At 44.5% G+C, this 25,600-nt stretch overlaps 1 protein-coding gene across 5 annotated transcripts in view; it reads right to left on the bottom strand.

Moving 5' to 3' along the window:
- Positions 1 to 25,600, bottom strand: part of RPAP2 (RNA polymerase II associated protein 2) — a 419,624-nt gene that overhangs the window by 152,470 nt on the left and 241,554 nt on the right. For all 5 annotated transcript variants that reach the window (XM_069232353.1, XM_069232357.1, XM_069232356.1 and 2 more), the window contains one exon: positions 827 to 895. In XM_069232353.1, the coding sequence (XP_069088454.1) occupies positions 827 to 895 (69 nt within the window). The remainder of the gene's footprint in view (positions 1 to 826; positions 896 to 25,600) is intronic.

Below are 25,600 nucleotides of genomic sequence, written 5' to 3'. Positions count from 1 at the left end.
GTCAAGTGGAAGGTGCAGCTGCCTTTTTGTATGTTTTGTTGCTGTAATATTTAGAGAAATACAGTGGCAGGACAACAGGAAAACACATTTCCAAAGGCCATATTTAAAGAGCCCTTTAAAAAAAAAAGCAGTACTTAATTGCTGATTTGAGGATTTGCTAACCCTATGTAGATAAAGAGGTGACGGATCCTTAGACACTATGTACCAATTGAGAGCAAAAAGTGTCATTTAGTGGTGTACTGTATGCCTCATATGACTGAAAAGAACTAACTCACAGTTGCCAAAAATGAAATCATATATGCAGAAGATTCTGCATCCCAAAAAGAGGGCACATCTAAAATTTCCCAACACAAATGCAACTTAAAAGGTAAACGTTTAGAAATATTTCCTGAATAAAAAAATCAAAAATGAGTTTGGGTTGCTCTCATGGGAGGGCATTTCGTCTTGCAAAATTTGACGGGACAACTCTTTAATAAGGAGGTCTACCTGCTTTTCTACACGTTAACTGTCATTTATAGCACACATACACATGATAATGTTTGCAAGTTCACAAATGAGAATTAAAACACATTTAAAGGGGTCAGTGAGAAGAACCTTTCATAAAGAGAGAGAATGCAAAAGTATTTTAAATTTTTTTAGACTACATTGTTGTTTTCCTTTCGCACAAAATCTGAAAATCAGAAGTTAGGGTATAGTATAATTCAAGATCTCCTGAGCCCTGCAGTTACCATTATACTCAGATTTCCCAAAGTCTCTGGTCTGCATGTTGGGAGTGTAGAAAGTTTACCCCCATTTAAAACAGGTTTACATCATAAACGGTACTTACAATGATAATAGTACAACAGCAATAAGTGACCATTCAGGTGTTCTGTGGATTATGTTCTTATTTGTTAGTCTGAAAACAAAAAAAACACATTTTAAAGAAATATTTTCAAGACAAATCATGTAATACACAGGCAAAACAGAAAGCCTAATTTGTGATAATATGATTCGAGTTACTGACATGGATGACACAGCCAATATGGCGTTCATTACATCACGTTCTAAGAGTAGTCTTATTGCCTTGATTTGGGTAGAAAACCAAGCCATCAGCCTTAGCCATTCTTGAGAAACACTATGGAGAGTGAGTGTGTAGCGGTGCCTGTGTATTAGTAACACCTATTATTTACGAGGTTTAGTAACAGTTGAAATCTAGCATGAACCTCCATACAAAAACAAATTATTTTATAAATTGTAAAAATAAATTGAAGTCATTGATATGTGGGGTTTGGTAATGATGATCTGTGTGGACAGCTCAAATATTTTCAATTTATCACTGAAATCTGTGTCACTGTCGTTTGTCTTAAAGATGTTACTGTATGTTTCTTTACGAAAACAATATTAATTTTTTAAAAAGTTACAATGGGAAAACCAGGCCTACAAGGTTAGAGGCATTTCCTTCACTATTAGATGAGGTATATGCCTACTGTGTTACATAGGTAAGGCAGTGGGAGCTGGGAAAAAGAATGAAGAAGTTGCAGCAATTAGGCACCAGGGTACAGATGCTATCTCCAGCAATATTGAGAATAATATAGGTAAATAAAATGTACAATTTACGTCACATAGGAAGTGCAGAATATTATGGGCCAAATATCAATGACTAAAGTAGTTTTACTGCCTAGCAACCAATGTATTTGACTTTACGGAACCTTTAATTATAGGTGTTGATTTCAATACTCTATTAAATAATGAATTGGGCAGATTTACATCCCTCTTTTTTGAACTAAAGAATCATAAAACTCATAGATATCTCTAAAGCCTAAATTAGATTTTAAGTCTAATCGATGAATGAAGCGATATATTGGCCGCCACAAAAGGATACGCAAATCATTTGAAGAAATTTTGATATTTCTTAAGATTATATATTTTCCTTTTGGATAAAAACTTCCCAGGATATGCACCCACCAATTCATATCTCCACCATGCTTATGTCTAAATGAAACTAAATTTCCCGAGTCTGGTATAATGTCCCAGATCGACTGTAGACCATAAACTATTATTGCATGAGGAGGTTATCGGGCTAGTTAAAAGCAAGATAAGGGAATTCTTATAAATTAATAAGGGATCTACTACTGTGAGGGTTATATGAAGCTCTGATATGCTGCCTAAATATGTTGATTAGATAAGAATGATAAATATACTTGCACATCAGACAGAGTGCTCCATGGTAAAGAGCAGCAAGTTCTGGGAAAGGCTGGTGCATTAGCAGGATATGAATAATGTTTAATGATTATACCACTACCTCTTAGACCATGTAAGTGGACTCAAACGAGCGGCCCTGGTCTGTCCAACTGCAACTTATAAGTAGGGTGGTTATCACAGTGTGGTGCAAAGTTCTGGGGCCTGTTTTGAGTAGGGTGATACAAGGGCAGAAAAGACAGTAGTAGACAAAGGTGAAAACTATAAGGGAACCTTTTTCTATATGCAGATGTCCCACATCTCTTATCACAAATAGTAGCTTTATGTTGCTAGAGCTTAAGTGAGATTCTATTTATTCAGCAGGTTGAGCACTGTGGCCACACAGCCGTTCGGCAAACCACAAAAGAAAAACAGGACCATAAAGAAGCATTAACTGAACACAGAGTTATTTAGGCATTTTCAAAAAATAAAAGCCAGACAACAGATGGAGCTGCAGAGGGATGACATTCCACAGCTGAGGATGTTAACGCAGGAATCTCTCTATATATAGTGTACTTTCTTAAAGCACAGTATTTTGAGTAGCAATGTAGAGCCAGAAAGCAGTTATCGTGAAGGGCCATGAATAAAGGTGAAGTCTGATTATAAATAATGTGTCTCTATGGTAGAGGTACGATTCATGAGATAAAATATTTTGAAGTGAACACAACAATTGACAAGATGCCTGTACAAAGAGTGGTGTACCTCTGACACATGATCAAATTTCCAAAGCCCTAAAATGAGCTGCACTGCCACACTTTATATGCATTCAAATGTTTTCAAGTGTGTCTGGAAGGCCAGGAGATACTGCATTCCGTTTGAGCTACTACGAGTGCATATACCTTGTGATAATAAATGGCAAGATCTTCTGAAGAAGGAAGGATCTAGAAGCCCAGACAGAGTTTGGCATGCTTTTCAGGGTCTTAATCTTTCTGACAAGAATCCTGATACTTAGGCCAATCTCTTAGTCCGCTTTGAGAGTTTTTGACTATTCAGTGTGGTTTTACCTGAACTTAGCATTCAAACTACATAACTATCTGATTTCACATTTGTCAGTCGACATGATTAATAGCATACTCTCTGAGCTATATTGCAATTCTGTTTACCACACCAAATTGACACCAACTTCCTGAACCCTTGTTTATATACATACATGTGCAAACTGTCTTATTCCTCCACACCTTCTGCATTCCTTCTTCCGAGGTGGACATACGTAGCAAAATCTAATTTTGACCTACAACTGTAATCAACTTAATCCCTCCCTCCAATTCCTTTTACACAGACTTGTACATGATTGTGTTTGTTTTATATAGCGCAAACCATGTAATCTCCTGTATCCTGAAACCTTTGCAGATCCTAATAGGGCCTTCCATACTTTTAATAATGTTAATGGTCTTATCTAATATTACATTTTGTACAAGGGCAGCCATTCTATATATATCTGTACACCATGGAACCAACTGGGATTTGCTGAACTGCTATTCTCCTGGTTTCCAGCAAGCCTGCGCTCCTGTCCTGTTCATGCTCTCCGACCCAAGGGATTTCTCCAAAAGGTGCCTTTTCCTTTATGGCTTCAAATAGAAGATTTCAATGGATCCCGAACTGACATTAAAAGCTCCATATCAGTCTTAACACTTAATGGGTGGTTCTTTTGTTAATTGCAGGAAGGGTGGAAGAGGATACAAAGAGTGCTGTGCGCAAACATTACTGTGCTTGAGCTTGCTAGGGCCAGGCACTGCCTCCCGTTTTTGGGCCTGCACTCTTGCACACGGAGTCTCCTAAAAGCATCAACGCTGGTAGTACTACTTCAGACAGCCTTGATCGCCCAACTGCTTGCTTATATTGTTGGAACAGAGATATCGGGATAGGATGATGAAGTATTTTCCCAATCACAAATGAAACACAGACATGAGAGTTTTTTTGTAGGTTCTCGTCACCAATAACAAGTGCAGAGAAGTCATGCCAAAACAATTAAGCACTTATTTAGCATGTCGTCTTTCTGCTTTGTGACATTCATGAGGACACACTATTTCTACGTATGGAACACGATACTCTTAATTGTCAAAAAAACAAGATCAATAGAGGTATTTTTGTGACGCTCTGAAGTGCGTGTTTATACTAGGATTCTACAGTAGCAAGTTTTTTTCATGTCTGAGAGAAGCCTGCCTGCTGACTTATAGTTGTCATTTTTCCTTTGTTCCAGGTGTTGGTAAGTCAGATTACATGCTTCGCACATTTGTTGTGGGGATACACTGAATCTTAGTAGGCTGCTCTATTAATGAAGCATGCCACGAATTACTGGTGATTGAAGTGAATTGATTTGTTCTTGGTTTTTCGCTAATAGATTTCACATCCTGTTAATCTTGTAAAGTAGTCATTGACATGTTCCTGACAGGGAATTCAGGTGTGGCCCTGAAAAACGATGTCATCTTTTGCCATCCACTGTCCTGCACATTTTCTCTCATCTTGTAGTGATGAAATTTGGCGGAACATCATTGGATCCACAGCTAAGTTGTTTGTTTGGGCCCACTCTGTCATTTGTTAAGCCATTCCTGACAGCATAAGCCATGAGGTCTGCAACTAACACTCCAATGTTCTCCTTTCCTTCTGTTTTAATCTCCAGAGCTTTAATTTCAGAACTTTGTTCTGAAAGCTATTCTTTATTAAGGATTCAAGCAACAAACAAATGATGGTATACAAGTCTAAAATCACAAGTATGCATACAAACAATTGTCATAGTGGTATGGAGGTGACCAAGCATTAGATACTACATTTTCACTGGTCTTAATGCAGATAATCTGTTCAGAGCATCAGTACCATAGGAAGTATGCTTAAGTTTTGGCTAGGTTGTCCAGATACATGAAACAACAAACAGCCATCAGGAATTATAACCCCAAAGACCTTGACTCTCAATTAAAAAAGTGTTGAAAAAAAGGTTGAACATGAGCGTGCAAAGATGGCATTTGAACGCTTGTTTCAGGAACAGACCAGTACCTTTTGTTACTGTATAACACTGGACCTCCTTGTTCATCTGTCAAAATGTTGCATGACTCTTCAGTGAAGCCTCATAAAAAAAACAAAATGATTTGAAGGGTCCTGAAACACAAAGACTGTATTATGTTGCTGCTATGGAGCCCTTGTACTTATTTTCTACAGTATCAGAAAAAAGGCTTCCTCAAAGAATCCTGAACTTGAATGACAAGCTATGGCTCAATAGACATGACTGACTTAGGTGTGGGAACTGCTGCAGCCATTATAGCACTCTTACGCTATCAGCACCAGGGTTTCACTGGATGGCACTTCCAAAGCCCTGGCCAAGAAGGTATGGGAGTGCCTGACTGGATGCTGGTCCTTGCGTTCATCAGTGCTGACTTTATGGTCCAAGTCTAGTACTTCCAGGTAAGCCCCTGCATGTGGAGATGTAGGAGATAGATACCCAGCAGAATTTACCATTCCAGAAAACCCAGTTAGTCCGTCTGAGACTGTGGTCAGGACCTGGAGCACTACTGGGAGTGGCTCTGATTGTTTGCACTGGGTTACTAGTCTCTTGGGTGCTTTCTATGGCCTTTGAAACTGTAGTGAAGGTTGCTGGAGTTGTAGTGGGGAGGATGGATTTGCACCAGAATCAGGATTACATCAGCTCATGAGGGTGAAGTACCTGGAAGGTTTCTCTAGAGTTCAGTTCTGTACTAAGAGCTCCCAAAAATGAAAGATAATGTGGAGGAAAGCCCTGTAGCTGTATTTGAAGAGAGCTTCAAGGGGGTTTAGTGACTTCTGATCGAGCATCTCTAGGTCCTAAGAATTGTAAGACTCTGATATGTCTGCAAAGGATAGCTCAAACTAAAATCTAAGAGGGAGGCAGCTAGGAAAGAGGTCATCCAGCATTAAGCCTTGAAGTGTTGGACTACAAGTGCAGGAACATAGTCCAGAGAGCCTTGCAATCAAGCTTGAGACACCAATGTGAATGTTTGCTTGTCCAGAAATTGAACTGGCAGTAAAGGTTGACTTATGACTCAGCTTGCCTGGAAATAGAGGCCCCAAACACATATCTTGTCTCTTCTTCCCAATGTTGAAATTACACCCTTCTCTTGCATATGCACTAGGTGGTTCTGGTAATATACTCTAATGATAGTAGCCCTCAGAGTGCAGGCATACACCAGATGACTGTTCCCTCAAACAAAAGAAGAAGAGGTTATGCAGGTAAGCTGCTTCAAACCGCCAACCACATTATAGGCATAAGCTATCTGAGCTAACAGGAGAAAAAGAGTGAAGGGAAAACCATCAAACATGATGTGGAAAGAACAAATACTACAAGGCCAAAAACCCAAATAGAAATTTGCTGGGGATGAAAAGAAAACTTTGTTTCACATTATTCATTGGGGAAAAGGAAATGGGGAAAAGGAAACAGGGAAATTCCAGGGACAGGACTGCACCATATATAAAGCATACCCATTTCAGTAGCTGCAGAAGCTGGTACCGGTGTTAGTGCAGCAATAAAGCAGCAGAGTATCAAAAAGGTGTGCTGGGTTTTTTTGTTTTTAATTTCAGCGCAATTGCGCTGTGTTTTGTATAGCGTGATCGCACTAATTTTTTTTGTTTCAATTTATGATGCAAGAAAAGTCTGATTAGGAGTTTACAACGCTAATAGCTCTAATTTGAGCAAATGCGAGACCCGTTGCATTGCAAACGCTTGTTATAAAACTGCTTTCATTAAGGTTTAAGCTCATTATTTTTTTAATATCAGATGCACTCATGGTTTGATGGGATTGGGGGGGTGGGGGGGGGGGGCTACCCGGGGACCAAGATGGCTGCAACCTAATCTAGCTCTGTAACCACCACTGCACAAATCCCTCATCATCCGTTCCAGATATGACCGCATCACACAGAAATCAACCCACAACAAACCTTACTCAGCCGTGACTCTACGGAGCAGGGAGCAGCAGGTGGAAAAGCCAGCTAATGGCGGAGATTCTATTGGCACAGCGTGGCCTGAGGAGATAGGCTGCTGGAGCCAGGTGCCTCCAGCCGTCGAATGAGAGCAGCGGGAGCAAAGTGTCAGAAATCTCCAATAAGTACGGAGAACTTACAAATGGGAGGAGACTGTAATGGTGACTGGCGGCAAGAAGACCGTGGGCGGCTTTGAACGTCACAACCTGAGAAGGCCTCCTGACTCCATTAAGGAGTTAAAGTTGATGAAAGTTTTTTTTTTTTTTTTAGAAGGTTTTGTGCAAATCTGTCAAATGGCGAAAACATCATTACCAAAACAAAAAACAGAGTGCCTGATTTTTTTAACTATAATTACAGAGTGGCAGAATAAATGCACTTTGTGAGTTCATCCAGTGAGCATCAGTGTTTGTTCTCATGAAACAAAGGCCTGTGGTTTGTGATATAATGGATAGATAGGTAGACAGACAGACTATGGCCCATACATTTTAGGTAGGATAGTTACAATATGCTTACATTGAACTGCACTGCTGGGAAGAACTACTGGGAGGAAGTGGCATAAAAATGATATAGTGTAACAGGAATCCACCTGGAGACTTTCGTCAAGAAATGCCTAATGGGGTAATTTGGAAAACAAAGAAAGGGAAGACCCGACAGAAATTTGCGTCACCTGGACCGGTGCTTGTTAAGGGATGCATAGATATAGGCAGGCTTCGGCCTAGTAGCCCCACAGAGAAAGCCTTGACTGGGGACGTCACAAAATCAGCAATGGTAGAGAAGTCACACCCGAGGGCGAACAGGAGAGAATAAACAGAGGTAGAACATCTATCAGCATGGGGGTATATGCCACAGGCACTAATAGTTAATTATGAAACAGAGACACCGAAAATGATACACTCTTAGAAACCTGAATATATAAACTGTAAGAGAAATACACTTGGGTCCAGACGTAAGCAAAGTATCATTGCACACGAGGGTAAGAACTAATTCAATTTCTTGTGGACTATTTGGATCATTGGGAAAAACTATGGAACAATCTTGTTTCGCTAAATGTTTTCAGAAACAAACAAAAAATTGTGGCTACAATTTTACAATGTTCAGAAGCTTTGCTGCTTGCTTTTACAGGTTAATGAAATGAACATCTTTTTCACATTGAATTGAGTTAACTGCATTAGGTCAATGCATTTTGTTATGTCTAGTATATGATAATAGCTTTTGTATTGGTACACCGAACACACTTGTCACCATGCATTTCTAGAGACATATGCACAATGCAGTTCTCATGCAGGTGCTCTAACACACGTTTAGGAGAAGATACGTGATGTAAATATTCGTTCACAGACAAACTATAACAGTACAAATCTTGTAAGTTCAGCTGATGCATGTTCTTTTATTTGCAAAAGCAAAGGCAACTTGAATTTATCCAAAGATCTTCATTAGAGGCAAAAACTGACACTAATCAAATTGCATCACCCTCAACAACCTGTGTTCCACAACATTACAATGGTTACGGCAAGATTCGATAAACCCAATTTGGAGTTGGCCAATACTCAAAGTCTGGCAGAAAGTGGAGTACGTCCTTTCCAGGGTTGTGGGGGTGAACATGACACAAGGGATCTAGCTGACCCAGACAAAAGCTGGGATGACATGGAGAGCACCAAATACACTAATGTATTTGAAGGTTTAGTGCATGGTAGTTGAATGGTGTGATATAGCAGGGTGCCAGTCTTGAGGGGATTAGACCATTACAGGCTAACAGAAAAGCTGATTTACACCAATCGGAGATATCAATATAGATTTAATAAGACCCCTTAACTTTCATTGACGCACTGACGTGAAAAGTTAACATTTAAAAAGCGCTAAGACAGAATAAATGACAGGGTCAGAAAACCAAAAGCCAGTAAACTTTAATAAAGTATTTCTAAAACAAATGCCTATGAATATAGCTTCCTGTATCCACAGTATATTTGCATGGGTTTTTCTCCACGTTTGAAAATACACGCCACTGTATATTTTATTTAAAAAAAGAATAGTTAGGGCTAATACATTTTATAAATTATGTCAGGGCCAATGAAGTGGCACAGGAAAGAAAGAAGTACAGTCTGAGGTTTTTAATTATTTAATGACAAAGGCACTTATTCAACAAATATAAAACAGCAAACACATGGCAGGGAAGAAAAAACAATCAACACTTTGTGAGGAAAGCGAGAGGTAGAAAGTAACTTAACAACAAATATTAGATGAGTCAAAGCAACAAACTGTGAACTATAAAGGATATCATGCTACATATACCTGCTTTAGTGAAAATAAGAAGGAAAATGAAATAAATGGAGAACTGGGGGAAGATGGCAGGCACACTTTAAGCGAGCTCTGCTCCTATGACATGCCACAGAATTCGACCCGACAGCGAGTTGATAGGGTACTCAACCTTCCCGCACCGAGGCCTAACACTCACTCAGACCCCTCTTTTTGGAGTGGAAAATGGACGTGGCAGCGCCAATGGACCGAGAGAGCAGACACTGAATCACAAATTGAGGCCTGCCAGTGATGGAGGCAGCCACAAGCAGAGATCCAGACTGCTCCAACATCTCTGCCTCCCTTTTCTTATCACAGGGGGTAGGCGGAGGAGTGCGGCCTTATATGTCTTTACCTGACTAGGAGGCAGAGAGAGAGAGAGAGAGAGAGACTGCGAGGAGCTGGTGGGGGGCGGCGGGTTCCTTCACCTGAGAGATGTTGTGTTGCCGGAACCACGGTCCTAGGCAGTCAGGTGCAGCGGCCCGTGGCTAGGCAACACGAGAGGCCTAGAGCAGGCTGGGGGACCAGGAGTGTCTGCATATGGTCCGGACGGAGCACACTAAATGTAGGCATGGGCACAGCATCCCCGGGCCCATCACCTCCACACCAGGAAGATTCTGGGGCCCGGGGTGGCTAGACATTTTATGACTGCTGCATGGGCCTCATAGCCACTCGGCCTCATTGCCACGAAAACCGTCCAGGCCCGCAAGAGTTGGGGGGGCCTCCTAGAAAGACCCTGGAGGATGCCCCATGCACTGGGGCTTGTGTGGGTTGACTGAACCAGTAGCCGAGTATGCAGGCCTTCAAGTCTGGGACCCCAGGGGGTGGTCTGCCACCTGGTCGGGATGGTGAACGAGAAGGCAGTCCTGGGACTGGAGCATATAGACAAATTTACTAGGCCAACAGCCCCACCTGGCGATGAGGGAGCACAGGGCCCCTCCCCCCACACCCAGGAGAAAACAGTTTCACCGGTCACAATACTCCAGGACATAAAGGACTCCTACTGGGACCTGAATGATAAAATCAGAGGGGTGGGGGTAGAGGGCTCCTACCTCCTCCAACAAGACTTACGGAATTATCTACACATACCACAGAGGCAGAGGGGCGAATTTCATACCTGGAGGATGTGGTGGGCACTAGTTAAGAGACTACGCGAATGAGAGACTTAGTGGGACTCCTCGAACACCACGTGGAAGATTCATAAGGCCAGTCACACAGAAATAACCTATGTGGGCCTGCCAGAGAGTGTGGCGGGCCAAGGCACAGAGAATGTCCTAATGGATTGGTTCAAATCATCGATCCCACACAATGCACTTTCATCCTGCTTCTTCTTGGAAAGGGCCCATAGGGTGCCTGGCCGTAAAGCCCCACCCAGTGTGCCGCCCAGACCCATCATTATCAGGGTGCTTAACTGGGTCGACAGGCACACTATACTACGGCAGGCACGCTGTTTCCAGGACATCAGATGTGGAGACTCCAGGGCTATGCTGTTCCCTGATTATGGGGCTCTGGTAAAGCTCTTTTGCATGTCTTTTCTGGAGGTCTAAAACAGCTTAGGTCTGTGGATGTTCAATATATGCTGATCTACCCAGCCAAATTAAAAGTGTTCTATCAGGGGAGATCGATCTTTTTTGAGAGCACGGAGGAGGCTTGGTGAAGAGAAAACACTTGCTGAAATTAACAGGAGCTCCAAAAACGTCTCAGGAGACAGGAGAGGACAGACTGCCCTAAGAGATGCAAAGGCCGGAAGGGATGCAGCAAGCCGGAGTGAAGTCACAAATTACGTTTGACTACAGACAACACCGCCACACAGTATAAGATAATGTCCCGAAATGTCATTGAATTGTTGGATAAAATTAAACTGACAGCAATTCATCGACTAATGCCCAAGCTGGCCCCGCCAGTCATACTGTTCGAAGAGACGCACTTGCTTCGGAATAGGTGCACCTTTCTAGCTCAATATGGTTTTAACCAGGTATATATCACTGGATTTACAAGAGATTCTAGAGAGGTGGCCACCCTTCTACATAAAATCTTCCCATTGGTGATAACAGGTGTCTTCCCAGATACGAGATGATATGTTGTGGTCACTGGCTCACTGTACAGGCTTCCATGGAACAGCAGCAGGGGACAATGAAGTGCATCGTTGCCTGTAGTTCACCAGGGATGCCCTTAAGCAGAAATTGCCGGAGAGAGCCAAAGCAACTCTGCTTGCATTCTGGCACAGAACATACAAATTTGGGGATAAGACAGGGAAACTGATCTATGGAAGAAAGGTTTGTCTCGGAAGTATGCAGGCAAGATGGCGGCACACTACGACGCAAACACCATTGACAGTACTATGGGAGACTCTACTGCTCAAACCCACCAGGCAGGGTGTAACAACAAAGGCCCATAGCAGCAGACCTGGTGGTACCGCAGTGCTTTCAGGATGGCAGGGCGGAACTAGATGGTCACCTGATAGAGGTGGAACTGCTTGTGTCCTTACACTGGATGCAGTCGGGGAAGCCCCATGGCCCTAAAAGATTTTCAATGGAGTTCCGGGAGAGGTTTGCATCCACATTGTTTCTGCACCTCTTTACAATGGTTGAAGCAGTGGAGACCAACGCTATCTTCCCATTTTATGTTTGGGGCACCAGTGTGGTGGTCCTCCCTAAAGTGGACAGGCCGCCCACTGAATGAGCATCGTACAGACCGATCTCCTTAATAAACATAGAGGCCAAGGTAGTGGCAAAGGCCCTAGTAAACAGATTAATCAAGCAGGTTAGATCTCTAGTGCATAGTGAACAAATGGGCTTCATACCGACCTGGAGCACTAGGCACAGCATCAGGAGGCTAAACACGGTCCAAGCCTGTCTGGGCTGCATGTCGGAGGAAACGGCCACTATGCAGCTGGACTTCGAGCAGGCGTTCGACTCTGCCGAATGGCCCTTCTTACATGCCATCCTGAAAAGGATGAACTTCAGCTCCAGATTTTGTAATTATGTGAAAATATTGTACACAAATCTGTGGGCCAGGTTCAGAGTAAACAGCATATTTTCACAGTGATTCCCATTGGTATAGGCACCCACCAGTTCTGCCCTCTATCCCCTCTCTTTTTTGCTCTCACAGTTGAACCTCTGCTGAAGGGACACAAAAGGATGTGCAGGTGTGTGGGCTGAGGTGGGAGGGGGACATGAAAGATCGTATATCATTGTACACAGACAATGTCCTTTTGTACATGCAGTGCCCGAGCCAATCGATCCCACAGTTGATTCGCATGCTGGGTGTCTATGAGAAGGCATCCGGTTTGAGGGTAAAACTGGGGAAGGTCGTCTCTTGTTTTGGTGGCAGGGGACCCCCCCAAAGCTGCCTCCAGGTTCTCCAGTGGTCGGGTTTTTGACTGGAGCATTTAAATATCTGGGTATGTACATTTCCAGAAACCCGGTAGAATCTTGGGACCACAATATCTACCCCAGTAACCAAAATTAAGGGAGATGTGACACAATGAAGCTCCCTCCCTGTAAATATGATGGGGCGTATAGCCCTCTTTAAAATGGTAGTGCTGCCGCAGATGTTATACGTTCTACAACACTACCCCTACATGATCCCTAACTGATGGTTTGCTACAGTGCAGGCAAGCATCAACAGCTACAAATGGGGCCAGAATCTTGAATAAGAAATGTATACAGTCCCTCTGCGATGGTGGGCTTGGGGAGGTTGAAATCAGATTATACGAATGGGCAGCCCAGCTGCTCCCCATCAACGACTAGCTATTTGGCAAGCGGTGGGACCTAGCCACCAGGCTGGAGAGGTCTTCGTTCACTATGCAAGCACTGTGATCCTGATTGTACAGGGAGCCCTTCCTGCTTGAGCTCCTTGCCCTCACAGCTATCCCCATCAAGAGCTGGAAGGAGGCACTACAATGGATGGGATGGTGGGGGGTGCTTACCAGGCAGACGCCACTGAGGACGGGCATGTAGCTATCCAAAGTGCAGGGTTTCAGGAATTGGGACAGGATGGTGATTTCTAAATTAGGAGATGCTTGGCAGACTCACCACATGATGTCCTATGAACTACTAACTCATGAATACAATCTCCACAGGTCGCAGATATTCTGTTATTTACAACTCTGCCACGCTCTGCAAGGGCACACAACCCATGCTACGGTATTTTCAGACTACAGTCCATTAGAAGACTGACTTACAATGTCTGTTACTGGGAGGAAGGGCATATCCAGCCTCTATAGAACACTGGTGATACATGTCTCAGACCCATTAATTAAACTGAGGGAACAGCGGGTGTCCGATTTAGGGCCCTTTAAAGAAGAGAACTGGATGGAGGCTAAGATGGTGACCCGTTAATTGGTCATTCCAGCCTGCCTGTGGTTAGTCCCGTTTAAATATTTTCATGGAATATACAATACCCATGACAGGTTATGGAAGATAGAACTGGGCAGTGGCCCAGAATGCCTCTGTTGGGGTCAGTCCAGTCCAGAGGCTCTTTTATGCACGTGGTCTGGAAGTGCTGGGTGATACAAAGGTATTGGAAAACAGTATTTTGTCACTCTGAAATTGTACTTGGCTTCCTGATAACATGTGACCCTAAACTGGCACATACAGGAGTATTCCCAGGATGGGAGGGGAACAGAGGACAGAAATTATTGGTAGGGATCGACTGCTTGTTGGCCAAATGAGACATAGCAGGCCACTGGTGATCTGGGGTCCCTCCCCCCACATCTAAAAGTGCCTAAGGAGGAGGGATTAGTGTTCAATGGGTGAGAAGGCAGCTTACTGGGCCAAAGGTTGTCTACAAAAGTACAACAAAATCTGGGGACAGTGGAAAGAGTACAACAAAAAACAATTATTTAGCGGCCAATGAAGAGGTTCTTTGGAGAGGATGCATATGGCACCTCGCCTGGGGTTTGATGCAGTTGGTGGAGTATTGGGTGGGGAATCCTGAAAACAATAAATGATTTACTATATTGGTCTGTTGCTGGACACAACAAGAGATGGGAAGGGGATGTGGTGTGGGTCAGTGGTACATTGTTCATGTATCGTTCAATATATTGTTGGTAAATCTAATAAATATATATTTTTTTTAAACAAATGGAGATCTGAAGGTTTAGTACAGAGTGAATTAACAGCATCTCAGGCAGCCACTGATTTGAAGCACATTTTTACCATACCATTCTGGATTGTCCATTATACAGGTGAGGTACTCAGATAAGCTGATTGATTGATTAAATTAATATTTAATCACTGGGGTTAAAGATAAAAGTAAAATAGAAAGCTGGCCAATAAACTGCACTTAGAAAATGAGTACTAATGAAAACTATCTCGTCAATAATAGTACCAAAAGGTTTGTATGAATCAGATCCCTGCAAATGGAATTAATGTCGCCATGACATCCTTTGAAGATTATTCCTATCCTTGCTCAAAATTTCCTGTATAATGAGATTTAGCTATCAACTTCACTAAATCAACTTTTTTATGCACACAATCACTCTACAGTACACAGCACACATACTGTATGGACACACACACTATGCACTCACAATTTTCGTGGACCTTTGTTTTCTTCCTAAATATACAGGGAGTGCAGAATTATTAGGCAAATGAGTATTTTGACCACATCATCCTCTTTATGCATGTTGTCTTACTCCAAGCTGTATAGGCTCGAAAGCCTACTACCAATTAAGCATATTAGGTGATGTGCATCTCTGTAATGAGAAGGGGTGTGGTCTAATGACATCAACACCCTATATCAGGTGTGCATAATTATTAGGCAACTTCCTTTCCTTTGGCAAAATGGGTCAAAAGAAGGACTTGACAGGCTCAGAAAAGTCAAAAATAGTGAGATATCTTGCAGAGGGATGCAGCACTCTTAAAATTGCAAAGCTTCTGAAGCGTGATCATCGAACAATCAAGCGTTTCATTCAAAATAGTCAACAGGGTCGCAAGAAGCGTGTGGAAAAACCAAGGCGCAAAATAACTGCCCATGAACTGAGAAAAGTCAAGCGTGCAGCTGCCACGATGCCACTTGCCACCAGTTTGGCCATATTTCAGAGCTGCAACATCACTGGAGTGCCCAAAAGCACAAGGTGTGCAATACTCAGAGACATGGCCAAGGTAAGAAAGGCTGAAAGACGACCACCACTGAACAAGACACACAAGCTGAAACGTCAAGACTGGGCCAAGAAATATCTCAAGACTGATTTTTCTAAGGTTTTATGGACTGATGAAATGAGAGTGAGTCTTGATGGGCCAGATGGATGGGCCCGTGGCTGGATTGGTAAAGGGCAGAGAGCTCCAGTCCGACTCAGACGCCAGCAAGGTGGAGGTGGAGTACTGGTTTGGGCTGGTATCATCAAAGATGAGCTTGTGGGGCCTTTTCGGGTTGAGGATGGAGTCAAGCTCAACTCCCGATCCTACTGCCAGTTCCTGGAAGACACCTTCTTCAAGCAGTGGTACAGGAAGAAGTCTGCATCCTTCAAGAAAAACATGGTTTTCATGCAGGACAATGCTCCATCACACGCGTCCAAGTACTCCACAGCGTGGCTGGCAAGAAAGGGTATAAAAGAAGGAAATCTAATGACATGGCCTCCTTGTTCACCTGATCTGAACCCCATTGAGAACCTGTGGTCCATCATCAAATGTGAGATTTACAAGGAGGGAAAACAGTACACCTCTCTGAACAGTGTCTGGGAGGCTGTGGTTGCTGCTGCACGCAATGTTGATGGTGAACAGATCAAAACACTGACAGAATCCATGGATGGCAGGCTTTTGAGTGTCCTTGCAAAGAAAGGTGGCTATATTGGTCACTGATTTGTTTTTGTTTTGTTTTTGAATGTCAGAAATGTATATTTGTGAATGTTGAGATGTTATATTGGTTTCACTGGTAATAATAAATAATTGAAATGGGTATATATTTTTTTTTGTTAAGTTGCCTAATAATTATGCACAGTAATAGTCACCTGCACACACAGATATCCCCCTAACATAGCTAAAACTAAAAACAAACTAAAAACTACTTCCAAAAATATTCAGCTTTGATATTAATGAGTTTTTTGGGTTCATTGAGAACATGGTTGTTGTTCAATAATAAAATTAATCCTCAAAAATACAACTTGCCTAATAATTCTGCACTCCCTGTACAAAGAAAGACAAAATGCACATTCTCCTTACTACAGTGAACTAAATACATCCACGAAGAGGTGACTTATAGTTCAATTACACCATAATCCATTCACGTATATGCACTATTAAATGTAATTGTCAAACTGTCTACATCGTGTTACCTTCATGTATATATTACCAATTGGTTCCAGCTAAATAGAAGATGCATTTAGAGATAGAGGTGCTCATACCCTCCATACATACTGATCAACATGTCCTTGTACACCTCTGCAAACATGACAGACCTCAAAGCAAATCTACGGCAGGAACTTAAGTTGCACCTTATATGTTTTCACGTTTATGGCAAAAATATTTCCACGAAGTTGTAATTTTTGAAGGCTAACAACTTTGGTTGTTCTTTCTCTTTAATATGCAGTAACACTATAAATCCAAATTTCCTAGGCTTGTAACCCCCCCCCCCCCATCAATTTGTGAAGAAACCCTACTATTTATTTGTTCTGTTAAAATTAGTTGTATTGGAGATCATTGTAGACATATTTTTGGATTCGTATGGCGAAATAAGAAATGCACAAAGTATGTTTTACTAAAGAAAGTGAAAGCTAGGGTTCGTCTGCGATTTGGTGACAGCCTCAAGATTACACTGAAACAGATGACGGATTCATTTTGACAGGCAGTTCATTTGTAACATCCCAGTTAATCCGCTAGGATGAGACACAATGAGACAGCTCAAATTCATCTGGGAAAACTGTCAAAAAGGAGGCAAGGCAGCTTTATTTCTATGCTCTACAAGGAGCTAGTATTGATTGGGGCACAGAATGGCATCATTCTTGTACACGAACTGAGAGCTGAAGGTATTTCTGTCAATTAACTCACATTCAGTGTAAGTATTGATTGGCAAGGTCTCAACACACGTTGCTGCCATTAATATGCTATTTACAAAGGGGTCCGACAAAGGAAATCGACACCCCCAACAAGACACACGAGGTGCAGATGCACTTACTGAACGGGGCTGAGTCAGGATCCCACAACCATTTGAAACATCCCAGGACTTTGTTCAGGCTCATTCCTTGTACAACCATAAAAATACTGTTTAAACCAGTTGGGACCCAAGCAACCTGGAGGTGTGATTTTTCCAGCGATGAAGCGCAGTGAGAGGTCAGTCGGTTACTTTATACATATATATAAAAATCTGATGTTAGCACCAAGGTCTCTGAAGAGAAAAGCTTTCAAGAACAGCGCTGTGCAAGTCCCACAGATAGCGAGTAATTAATTCCGTGTCCTGCCTCCTGTGAACACAGCACTGACAGACCGTGCCGGAAGTGGAAGTGAAGTCGGACAGCAGTCTACGAAGTAAATAACTGAGGCACGCGGCACTGTCAATACTTGTTTCAGGAGAGGTGAGCATCAGAACACACAGCCCTGGACAACTCAACCTCAGAATGTAGCTGCTTCTTGCATCTCAAACGCGCAACCGCAGCACAAAGAATTAACCATCAATCCGACCAATTGGATTAATTATAATTTAAGTGATCGAGCCTGCAGTAACTGAATGCAATTAGCAAATGATTATCTACTATTGATTTTTACAGAGTTTCTTTGCGTAAGCTCTTTCCTAGACTTACAGAACTGGCCAATTTCTAGTGTAGTCATTACTATCCTAGGACACTCCGTCAATCATCAGACGAAGGCATGAGACAATGTGGCTGAGTGTGGTGATAAAGGACTTAAAAACAGTTCTAAAGGGCGAGCTTTGGAAGGTCAATGTAAAGTAAATTTTCAGCTGCATAAAGGTGGGCAAACAACAAGATAGGACTTTGGAAAACACCCTTGATCAATCTGTCAGCAGCAATTAGAGGCTGGAGAGTAACGCTGGCGAGAGATCAAGATTACGAGGGAGAAATGAGAAGCTCAAGTTCTCTAGCTGCAAAGCAAAGGAATATTCAATGGTATTCTCTTCCTAAATCCTGTCTCGCATGAAGGATGGATGACACTCAAACAGGTCCAAGAACTCCAGTCTTTTTCCCTCATCACAGGAACGAGGCACAGGCTGGAGTCTCCCTGCCCACTCACCTCCTTACTTCCAAGGCTAAAAAGTAAAGCATTTAATATTTGGCTAAACAGTATTTCTACTAAAAAGCCACCCTTATCTAAGAAACTATAGATAATCCCACATTAACCAGCTCACTGAATGCAGGCATAATAATCCATGTTCCGCACACTTGTTGGAAATACAAAAGAAAAGCAAGCACAGGGGTCACAATAATGAGCAGGGGTCACAACAATGAGCAGGGCGGAACGTGTATTAGCTTTTAACTGGGCCAGTTTTGAGACTGTAAACATTCAGAGTGTGGCTACCAAGTGCTGCCATCAGCTTTCAGTAATGGTCTGTATATTTGTTCAAAGCCAAATAGTCAAAGCTGGAGTTTCTTTATTCACTTTCATTTCATACAAGCTTGGGGGGCCTACAAGGTGGTGATTAATAACCATATGATTGCTGGTAAGGTAGGCAAGAAGAAGAAAAGGGAGAAAGGCTGTGTAACCATGGAGAACAAGTTAGTCGACCCAGAGGTGGCGTTCATTGCAGCCTCAGTGCCAGACCTGGACCCTGAAGTTGAGATGACCCATGAAGAATATAGAGTGTCGGCCTATCAGGAAGCTAGAACCCACTTTTGGGCAAAACAGAGGCGCCTACATGAGTCAGACAACAAGGCTGGTAAGCTAATGGCCTGGCTGACAAAGGGGGAGGAGGGGCAGCAGGTGGATCGAGCATCTAAAGGACAAGGAGAGGACCCGGGTGGCGATCCACAGAGGCTATCGCAGTAGTGCTTGTTGCCCATATCAGTAAGGTGTGCAGTTCGCAGGCATCTAGGGATATGGACGGATTGTCAGCCTTTGTCCGGCACCTCCAGACACAGATGCTCGCAGAGGATCATGCAGTCCTAGACATGGAAATCTCTGACTCAGAGTGCTGAGGCCCACACCTGCAAGAAGAATGGCTTCCCTACAGAGTTTTTAAGTACCTTAGGATGCAGGTGGAACCCCGTTTGGGGGAACCATACAAAAGTGGCAAAATGGAGGGGTCGTTACCGAAAGACCTGTGGCACGCACTGATAGTTCCCATTTAAAATGAAGGGAAATCGCTGAAGAACTGTGCATCCCATCGCCCGATATCCCTGATAAATGTAGAGACAAAGGTTTTAGCGAAAGCGCTGGAGGATCAGCTCCAGCGGGTAGTGGACGAGCTGGTGAAGGCAGACCAATTGAAGTTTAAGCCACACGGGGCAATGCGGCTCAAGCTCCGGCGTGTATTTGGCTGCTTGGAGCGCAGTGGACAGACTCGGGAGCCAGTGGTAATATTATCAAAGACGCTGTCAAACTGTTATACCAAGAACCAGTGGCCCGAGTGAGGGTCTCAATGAGTCCTGTCAGGAGACAAAAGCTTAAAAGAGGCACCAGACAGGGTTGTCCACTGTCCCCATTATTGTTCATGGTGGCTCTAGAGCCACAGGCGAGCTGGACCAGGAGAGATGCCTAGATTAGGGCCTTCCTCTGGGACCCGGGTTGGGAGGACACTGTTTAAAATGATTTATCTCCTGAAGTTCCTGTATGTTTTTCAAAACACTCCCAGTGCTGACCCACACAGGTTGTTAGCACAGGTGGACGAAGTTAAAAAAAATTGTGCTTTGGAACGGGGCCCCCGGGTAGCTCTGAAAATGTTGACCAGAAAGACCTGGGACAGGGGCATCGCCTTGCCAAATCTAAGGTTGTACTACTGGGCGGCTCCATTAGTAGTGGTGAATGATTAGATGTTCAGAGATCAGGTGGAGCCCTTCCTAACTGTGGATGGAAGAGCAATGGAGCTCCTGGGACACCTGTGCTACCTATATGGGGGATGGGTCACGCTGACGACCCCTCTGTGCGGGTCTGAGGCACTGAAAGAGCTTAGGAATATTGAGGGTCATAGAAAATGGGATATCCTGGGAATCTCAACATTAGCGGATGTATGGGGAGTGCGGGCTGATCATTTTTCAGGAACTAAAAACAGAGTATGAGATGTCAGGGAGCCAATATCTCAGGTACCTTTAAATGCAACACATATTTAAGGGATATGGCCCTCTACTGGATGACCTACTGGAGGAATCTCCACTGGAATACAGGATGCTACTGTCCTCTATGCATAGGCATGCTATTTCCTCAGTCTATACTACATTATTGGCTCATAGTCTCCCAGAACTGACCCACTTAGGGACCGTTGGGAACGAGACCTGGGAGTCTTGGAAGAGTATGCCTGGGGAGGGGCCTGTCGATATCTATGTGAGCTGGCGATAAGGGCAGGGTTCTGTTTGGTCCAAATGAAGCTCCTCCATTGGGCATACTTTAAGAGGGAATGCCTATACAAAATGGGAAGATGCGACTCAGACCTCTGTCTCAGAGGATGCGGGTGGAGAGGCAAGCTGCTCCACACACCGTGGGAATGCCTGCTCACACAGCAATATTGACAAGGGGTGGAATCAAAAATAACTGCTGACATAAGCCAATTCACAATGGGCAATGCTTTTTATTGTGCTGCAGATTATGGGCATAGCAGAGTAGGTGCTAGTGATTTACACTTCATTTCTTTTTTTGCCATAAAATTACAGTTGCCCATTAGAGAGAGAGAGAGAAACATTGTCGCAAGAACATTAATCAGGGATGCCAGATGGCAGCTGTCTTATTGCTAATGACTTATTAATGACTTATTAATGCTAATGCTTATTAACGACTATCAGGACACAGAGTTGGTACCCATAACTAGTAAGAGGATGCAAGACATTGTGAGGATTACTTCAGTCACAAAGAAGTTAAAAATGTTCCTGTGGAGGAATACATTGATGCAGTGTACGTACGACTAGGTTATACATCGACAGCGGACATAACATATGCAGAAACAAAAATTTCACACTTAAGTAAAATACATGCATAAAAATCCTGCTGCTCAAATTGGCAGCATACATATTGAAGTCACTTAGATTCAAGTCTTAGTCCTTATGCATTTCAGGGTACCTTTCACTAAAAATAATATGAACCCTTTTGCTACATTAGATCCATTAAACTGGAAAGCCTTATCATTTCAAGCAGAATAGACGAAAAACTAACATCTCCAAAACAATTGAGACTGCAGCTCTTTCCAGTACCACGGTTTACTTTTACCTTATCGCCATAGGCTTTATTTTCTATACACGGGAGAAAATTAAACACAGTGCATCGCTTTAGCACAGCCAGCACCATTGGAAAAATGCATTGTTCTAGAAGTGTGGGCTGCCTTCGTTAATTCAAGATGGCGTCTAATTCTATTTCACCAAAAAAGGCTAAAATACTAATAGTCCAACACGTCTGCGGAGCAATTTTCACAGTAATCAAGGGGCCTCCATCGATATCTACATCAACAAATCCATATATTCAAGTTTCAGATATGGTGTGAGATTTTTGGCAGAGTGGATCTGCATTAAATGCGTTTTTAACGTGGTTCAGATTTTATGGAACAGGCAGGGAAACGCCTTTTAAAAATAGCTTAGGTAGACACAAAAGGCGCGTTTTACTGCCCCACTAGTGACAATACCGCTGTCACATCACTCATCCACCCATGAAATAGTACAGATTTTTTAAATATAGTTTTAGCAATTCACTTGAAGGATGGTTTTCGAGAATTCTCGTCATAACAAATGATTTAACTTGCTCTTTCGTCTGGAGAGTGCCCAGAGTGTCTCCGGAGAATTTTCTGACATCTCAGTTTTCTTTACAAGAGCGGCCATCACTGGGGGACTCTGGTTGAGTAGAACTATAACCACAATAAGATGTCTCCAGAGAGCGCGTCAAAGTGTTTACTATCAGCGGTGACTGAACAGACGCTGCCCTAAAGATTCTGAACTGGAAGTGTTTCCCGAATATTCAGTGAAGAAGAAAACTGCTACTGTGTAATTCGCCAAATGGTCTTTTACCCTTCCTTATGAAACCTCTCCGACACAAAGTGACAGCCGTTCGCTTCACCCCCTTGGAGCGACATTCGCCAAAGGAACAGGCTGAAGCATTCGGAACACACAGAGGGTAAGGGTCACGGCTGGCAGAGTTGTTCCTTTTTCATAAAGAACGTGGCCTATTTTTGAAAGTTGCACTCCGCTGGAATGCACTTATAGGTGTGTTAGGCGCAATACATTTTTCAAAAAGCTAAATGCTTCTTTAGATCTCACCTCAGCACATGGGCTGCCTGGTGGAGCAGGCTTATAGCTGAGGTGACCACCTGGCACCGAGCCAAATTCTAGACAGGACTGTAAAAAATTCAGGACAACGGGTCAAAATTCAGGACAGAAATTCAGGACGAAGACTCAAAATTCAGGACAAAAATTCAAGAACAGAATTTACAGACACCCAAACTACTCCATGCCTCACTATGTGGTGCATTTATTTACTCTTTTTTAACATAGCACTATTATTCACTGTGGTCTTTTTGTTATTGCCAATAACTAATAATGCAATACACTGTTCCTAAGTAACCAGGGAAGACAGGACGAGCACTCTGAGGTCCTATTTAGTAGGAGCAAGAGTCCTCACACACCCAGATGGGTGTCATGCTTCATCATCGGACAAGCTCCTCGTCAGACCGGCGCTGCAATGTCTGACGGGCACCACCCATCCGGGGGGCTCTTTGCCGGAGATCTTTTCTCGATGATGCCACACTATCCCACAAATGAGTAGGGAGAAAGAAAACGGGGAGAGTTCAAAGAAAGAAAGGAAATAAAATTGGCTCAGGACCCTTACTGAGTACTTAACTTTATTCTGTCTATGTGGGGTGAAGGCCAAGGTTAAAATATTGATCAGGAGAGTGAGATAGAGATGATGCTCGCCACTCTCTAACTGTATGTCTAATAACGGGGGGTCAGGAAACTATAAGACCCATCTCAGAATCGGGTCGACATGTTTCGCGTCTTTGTGGTCCACAAGGATCCAATGACGCTTCTTCAGGACCTAGTGTAAAAAACTTCTCCAACTACAAGCTAAGTTAGCTATTACATATCAGAGCTGACAGTCAAACAAAAGGTTATCGTCAGTCACTTACACGAGTCCATTATGACCCTGTATTTAATTCCTGTTCGTCACCCCTCCCACATTGAGTCAGGGCTTCATGGGATCACGCGGGCCATAGGCCAGGTTCGTTTAACACACTATTTAAAGAGCCTGGCGGTTGGCGGCTACACCTACCCCTGGACGCGCTCCCGGGAATTAAATACAGGGTCATAATGGACTTGTGTAAGTGACTGACGATAACCTTGGCGCTGGCTCCCTTGGGTGACGCGGAGCTGTGTCGGGCTGGGCCCACGAGGATCCGCGGCCTGCCGGGCCCAGGTGAGCGTCAGGGCCGGGCTCGGTGAGACGAACGGCTGAAGTGCCGCAGAGGCCCAGCTTCCGGGGCCTGTTGGAGGAGGGCGCCTGGAGGACAGTTGCTCCTCTGAGAGCGGAGCTGAGCCGGGGGAGCTTTGAAGTGCGCGGCGGCTGGGGACGGCCTCCTGGACAGGACGCTACTGCGCTGGCGGGGAGGGCCGGGCCTACCGGCCGCACGGCCTGGCTCACGCTGTCTGCCTCGGGCTGGGAAGTCTGAGTGAGACATCTGGGGGCCTAAAATCGGCGGCCCAGAGGCGGGCGAAAGGAGGAAGTCTGCGGGGCAGTTGTTGGTTGGGCTGCTCGTGCTGCTGTGGGGCGGTGTCCTGGGGGCGCAAGCAAGCGGGCCCGGCCTTCGACGAGCTGGTGAAGCACTAGTCCAGAGGGTGCCCAGAGTGTTCTGAAGGCGGACTTGTTGCTGGTTTCGGAGCTGGTGGCAAGGAATCGGTCCCCACCGGCTTACAGTGCTGAGAGACCAGACCACTGAACTGGCTGACAGAGGGGCTGGGGCTGACCTGGAGGGCCCGCTCTGCCGTACGACTGCCGCATTTGGTACGCCGCTCTCTTGGCCCGGTCCTCCTGCTCTGGCTCGGTGCACTGGTTAGCCCTTGGGTAGCAACACTGGTTGCGTGTCGGCCGGTGAGTGGAGTGGCGCCAGTTGGAGTCCACATAGATTTCGGATATGGCGGGGACGGGCCACCTTCGCTCTGGCACCGGAGCTGGGAGGACACTGCGGTGCAGGACAGCCAGAAGCTGGATGCTGTGCTGGCCGCAGTGGAGCGCATCAGCGACTAGCTGGAGCGAGCTCGCACATCCCTGGAAACCAAGATAAACAAGGTGGCCAGTGACCTTGTCCTGCTACACGCTGACCACCGCAACCTGGCAGACAAGACAGGTATGATAGAGGTACAAGTGGATGAGCTGACTCCGGCGACGTCTCGCCTGGAGGCCAAAATGGGGGATGCACTGGCGCGTATAGGAGAGTTGGAGCGCCGTGTTGAAGACGCGGAAGGCCGCACCAGGTGAAATAACATACGAGTGGTTGGATTAACGGAAGGTGCGGAGGCCCGCGATGCGGTGGCCTATTCTGAGAACTGGCTTAAGGGGCTAGTGCCAGAAGGTACACTGACCCCATTCTTCTCGGTGGAGCAGGCTCATCGAATCCCCACGCGATCAAGGCCTCCAGGCAGCAGCCCTCGTCCCTTTATAATTCGCTTGCTCCACTATGCGGACCGAGATATTACCCTTAAAACTGTGAGATCCTCCTAGCCGCCTCAGGTGGATGATGCGCAAATAATGCTGTTCCCAGATTACACTCTGGCGGTGCAAAGAGACCGGGCCTCCTACCTACCCCTGAAGCGTAGACTCCGGGCGCTGCGCTTGGAGTACTCTCTTTTATTCCCCGCCAAGCTCCGCATCATAGCTGAGAACAAATCTCACTTCTTCACCACGCCAGAAGCGGCGTGGGAATGGCTGGAGTCAACGGGCCACGAGACGGAGAGGAACCCGCCTGCGTCGAAGAGCAGGCGTAACCGGGTGAGGCGTGGCCGTAGGGGAGGCAGTGTGACCGCTGAGGCTGGGACACACGCTCCTGACCTGGAACAGCTCATACGGGA

This window comes from Pleurodeles waltl, chromosome 4_2 (assembly GCF_031143425.1).
Source record: "Pleurodeles waltl isolate 20211129_DDA chromosome 4_2, aPleWal1.hap1.20221129, whole genome shotgun sequence".
NCBI classification, from domain to species: domain Eukaryota; kingdom Metazoa; phylum Chordata; class Amphibia; order Caudata; family Salamandridae; genus Pleurodeles; species Pleurodeles waltl.
This window is presented reverse-complemented; position numbering and strand designations above follow the sequence as displayed.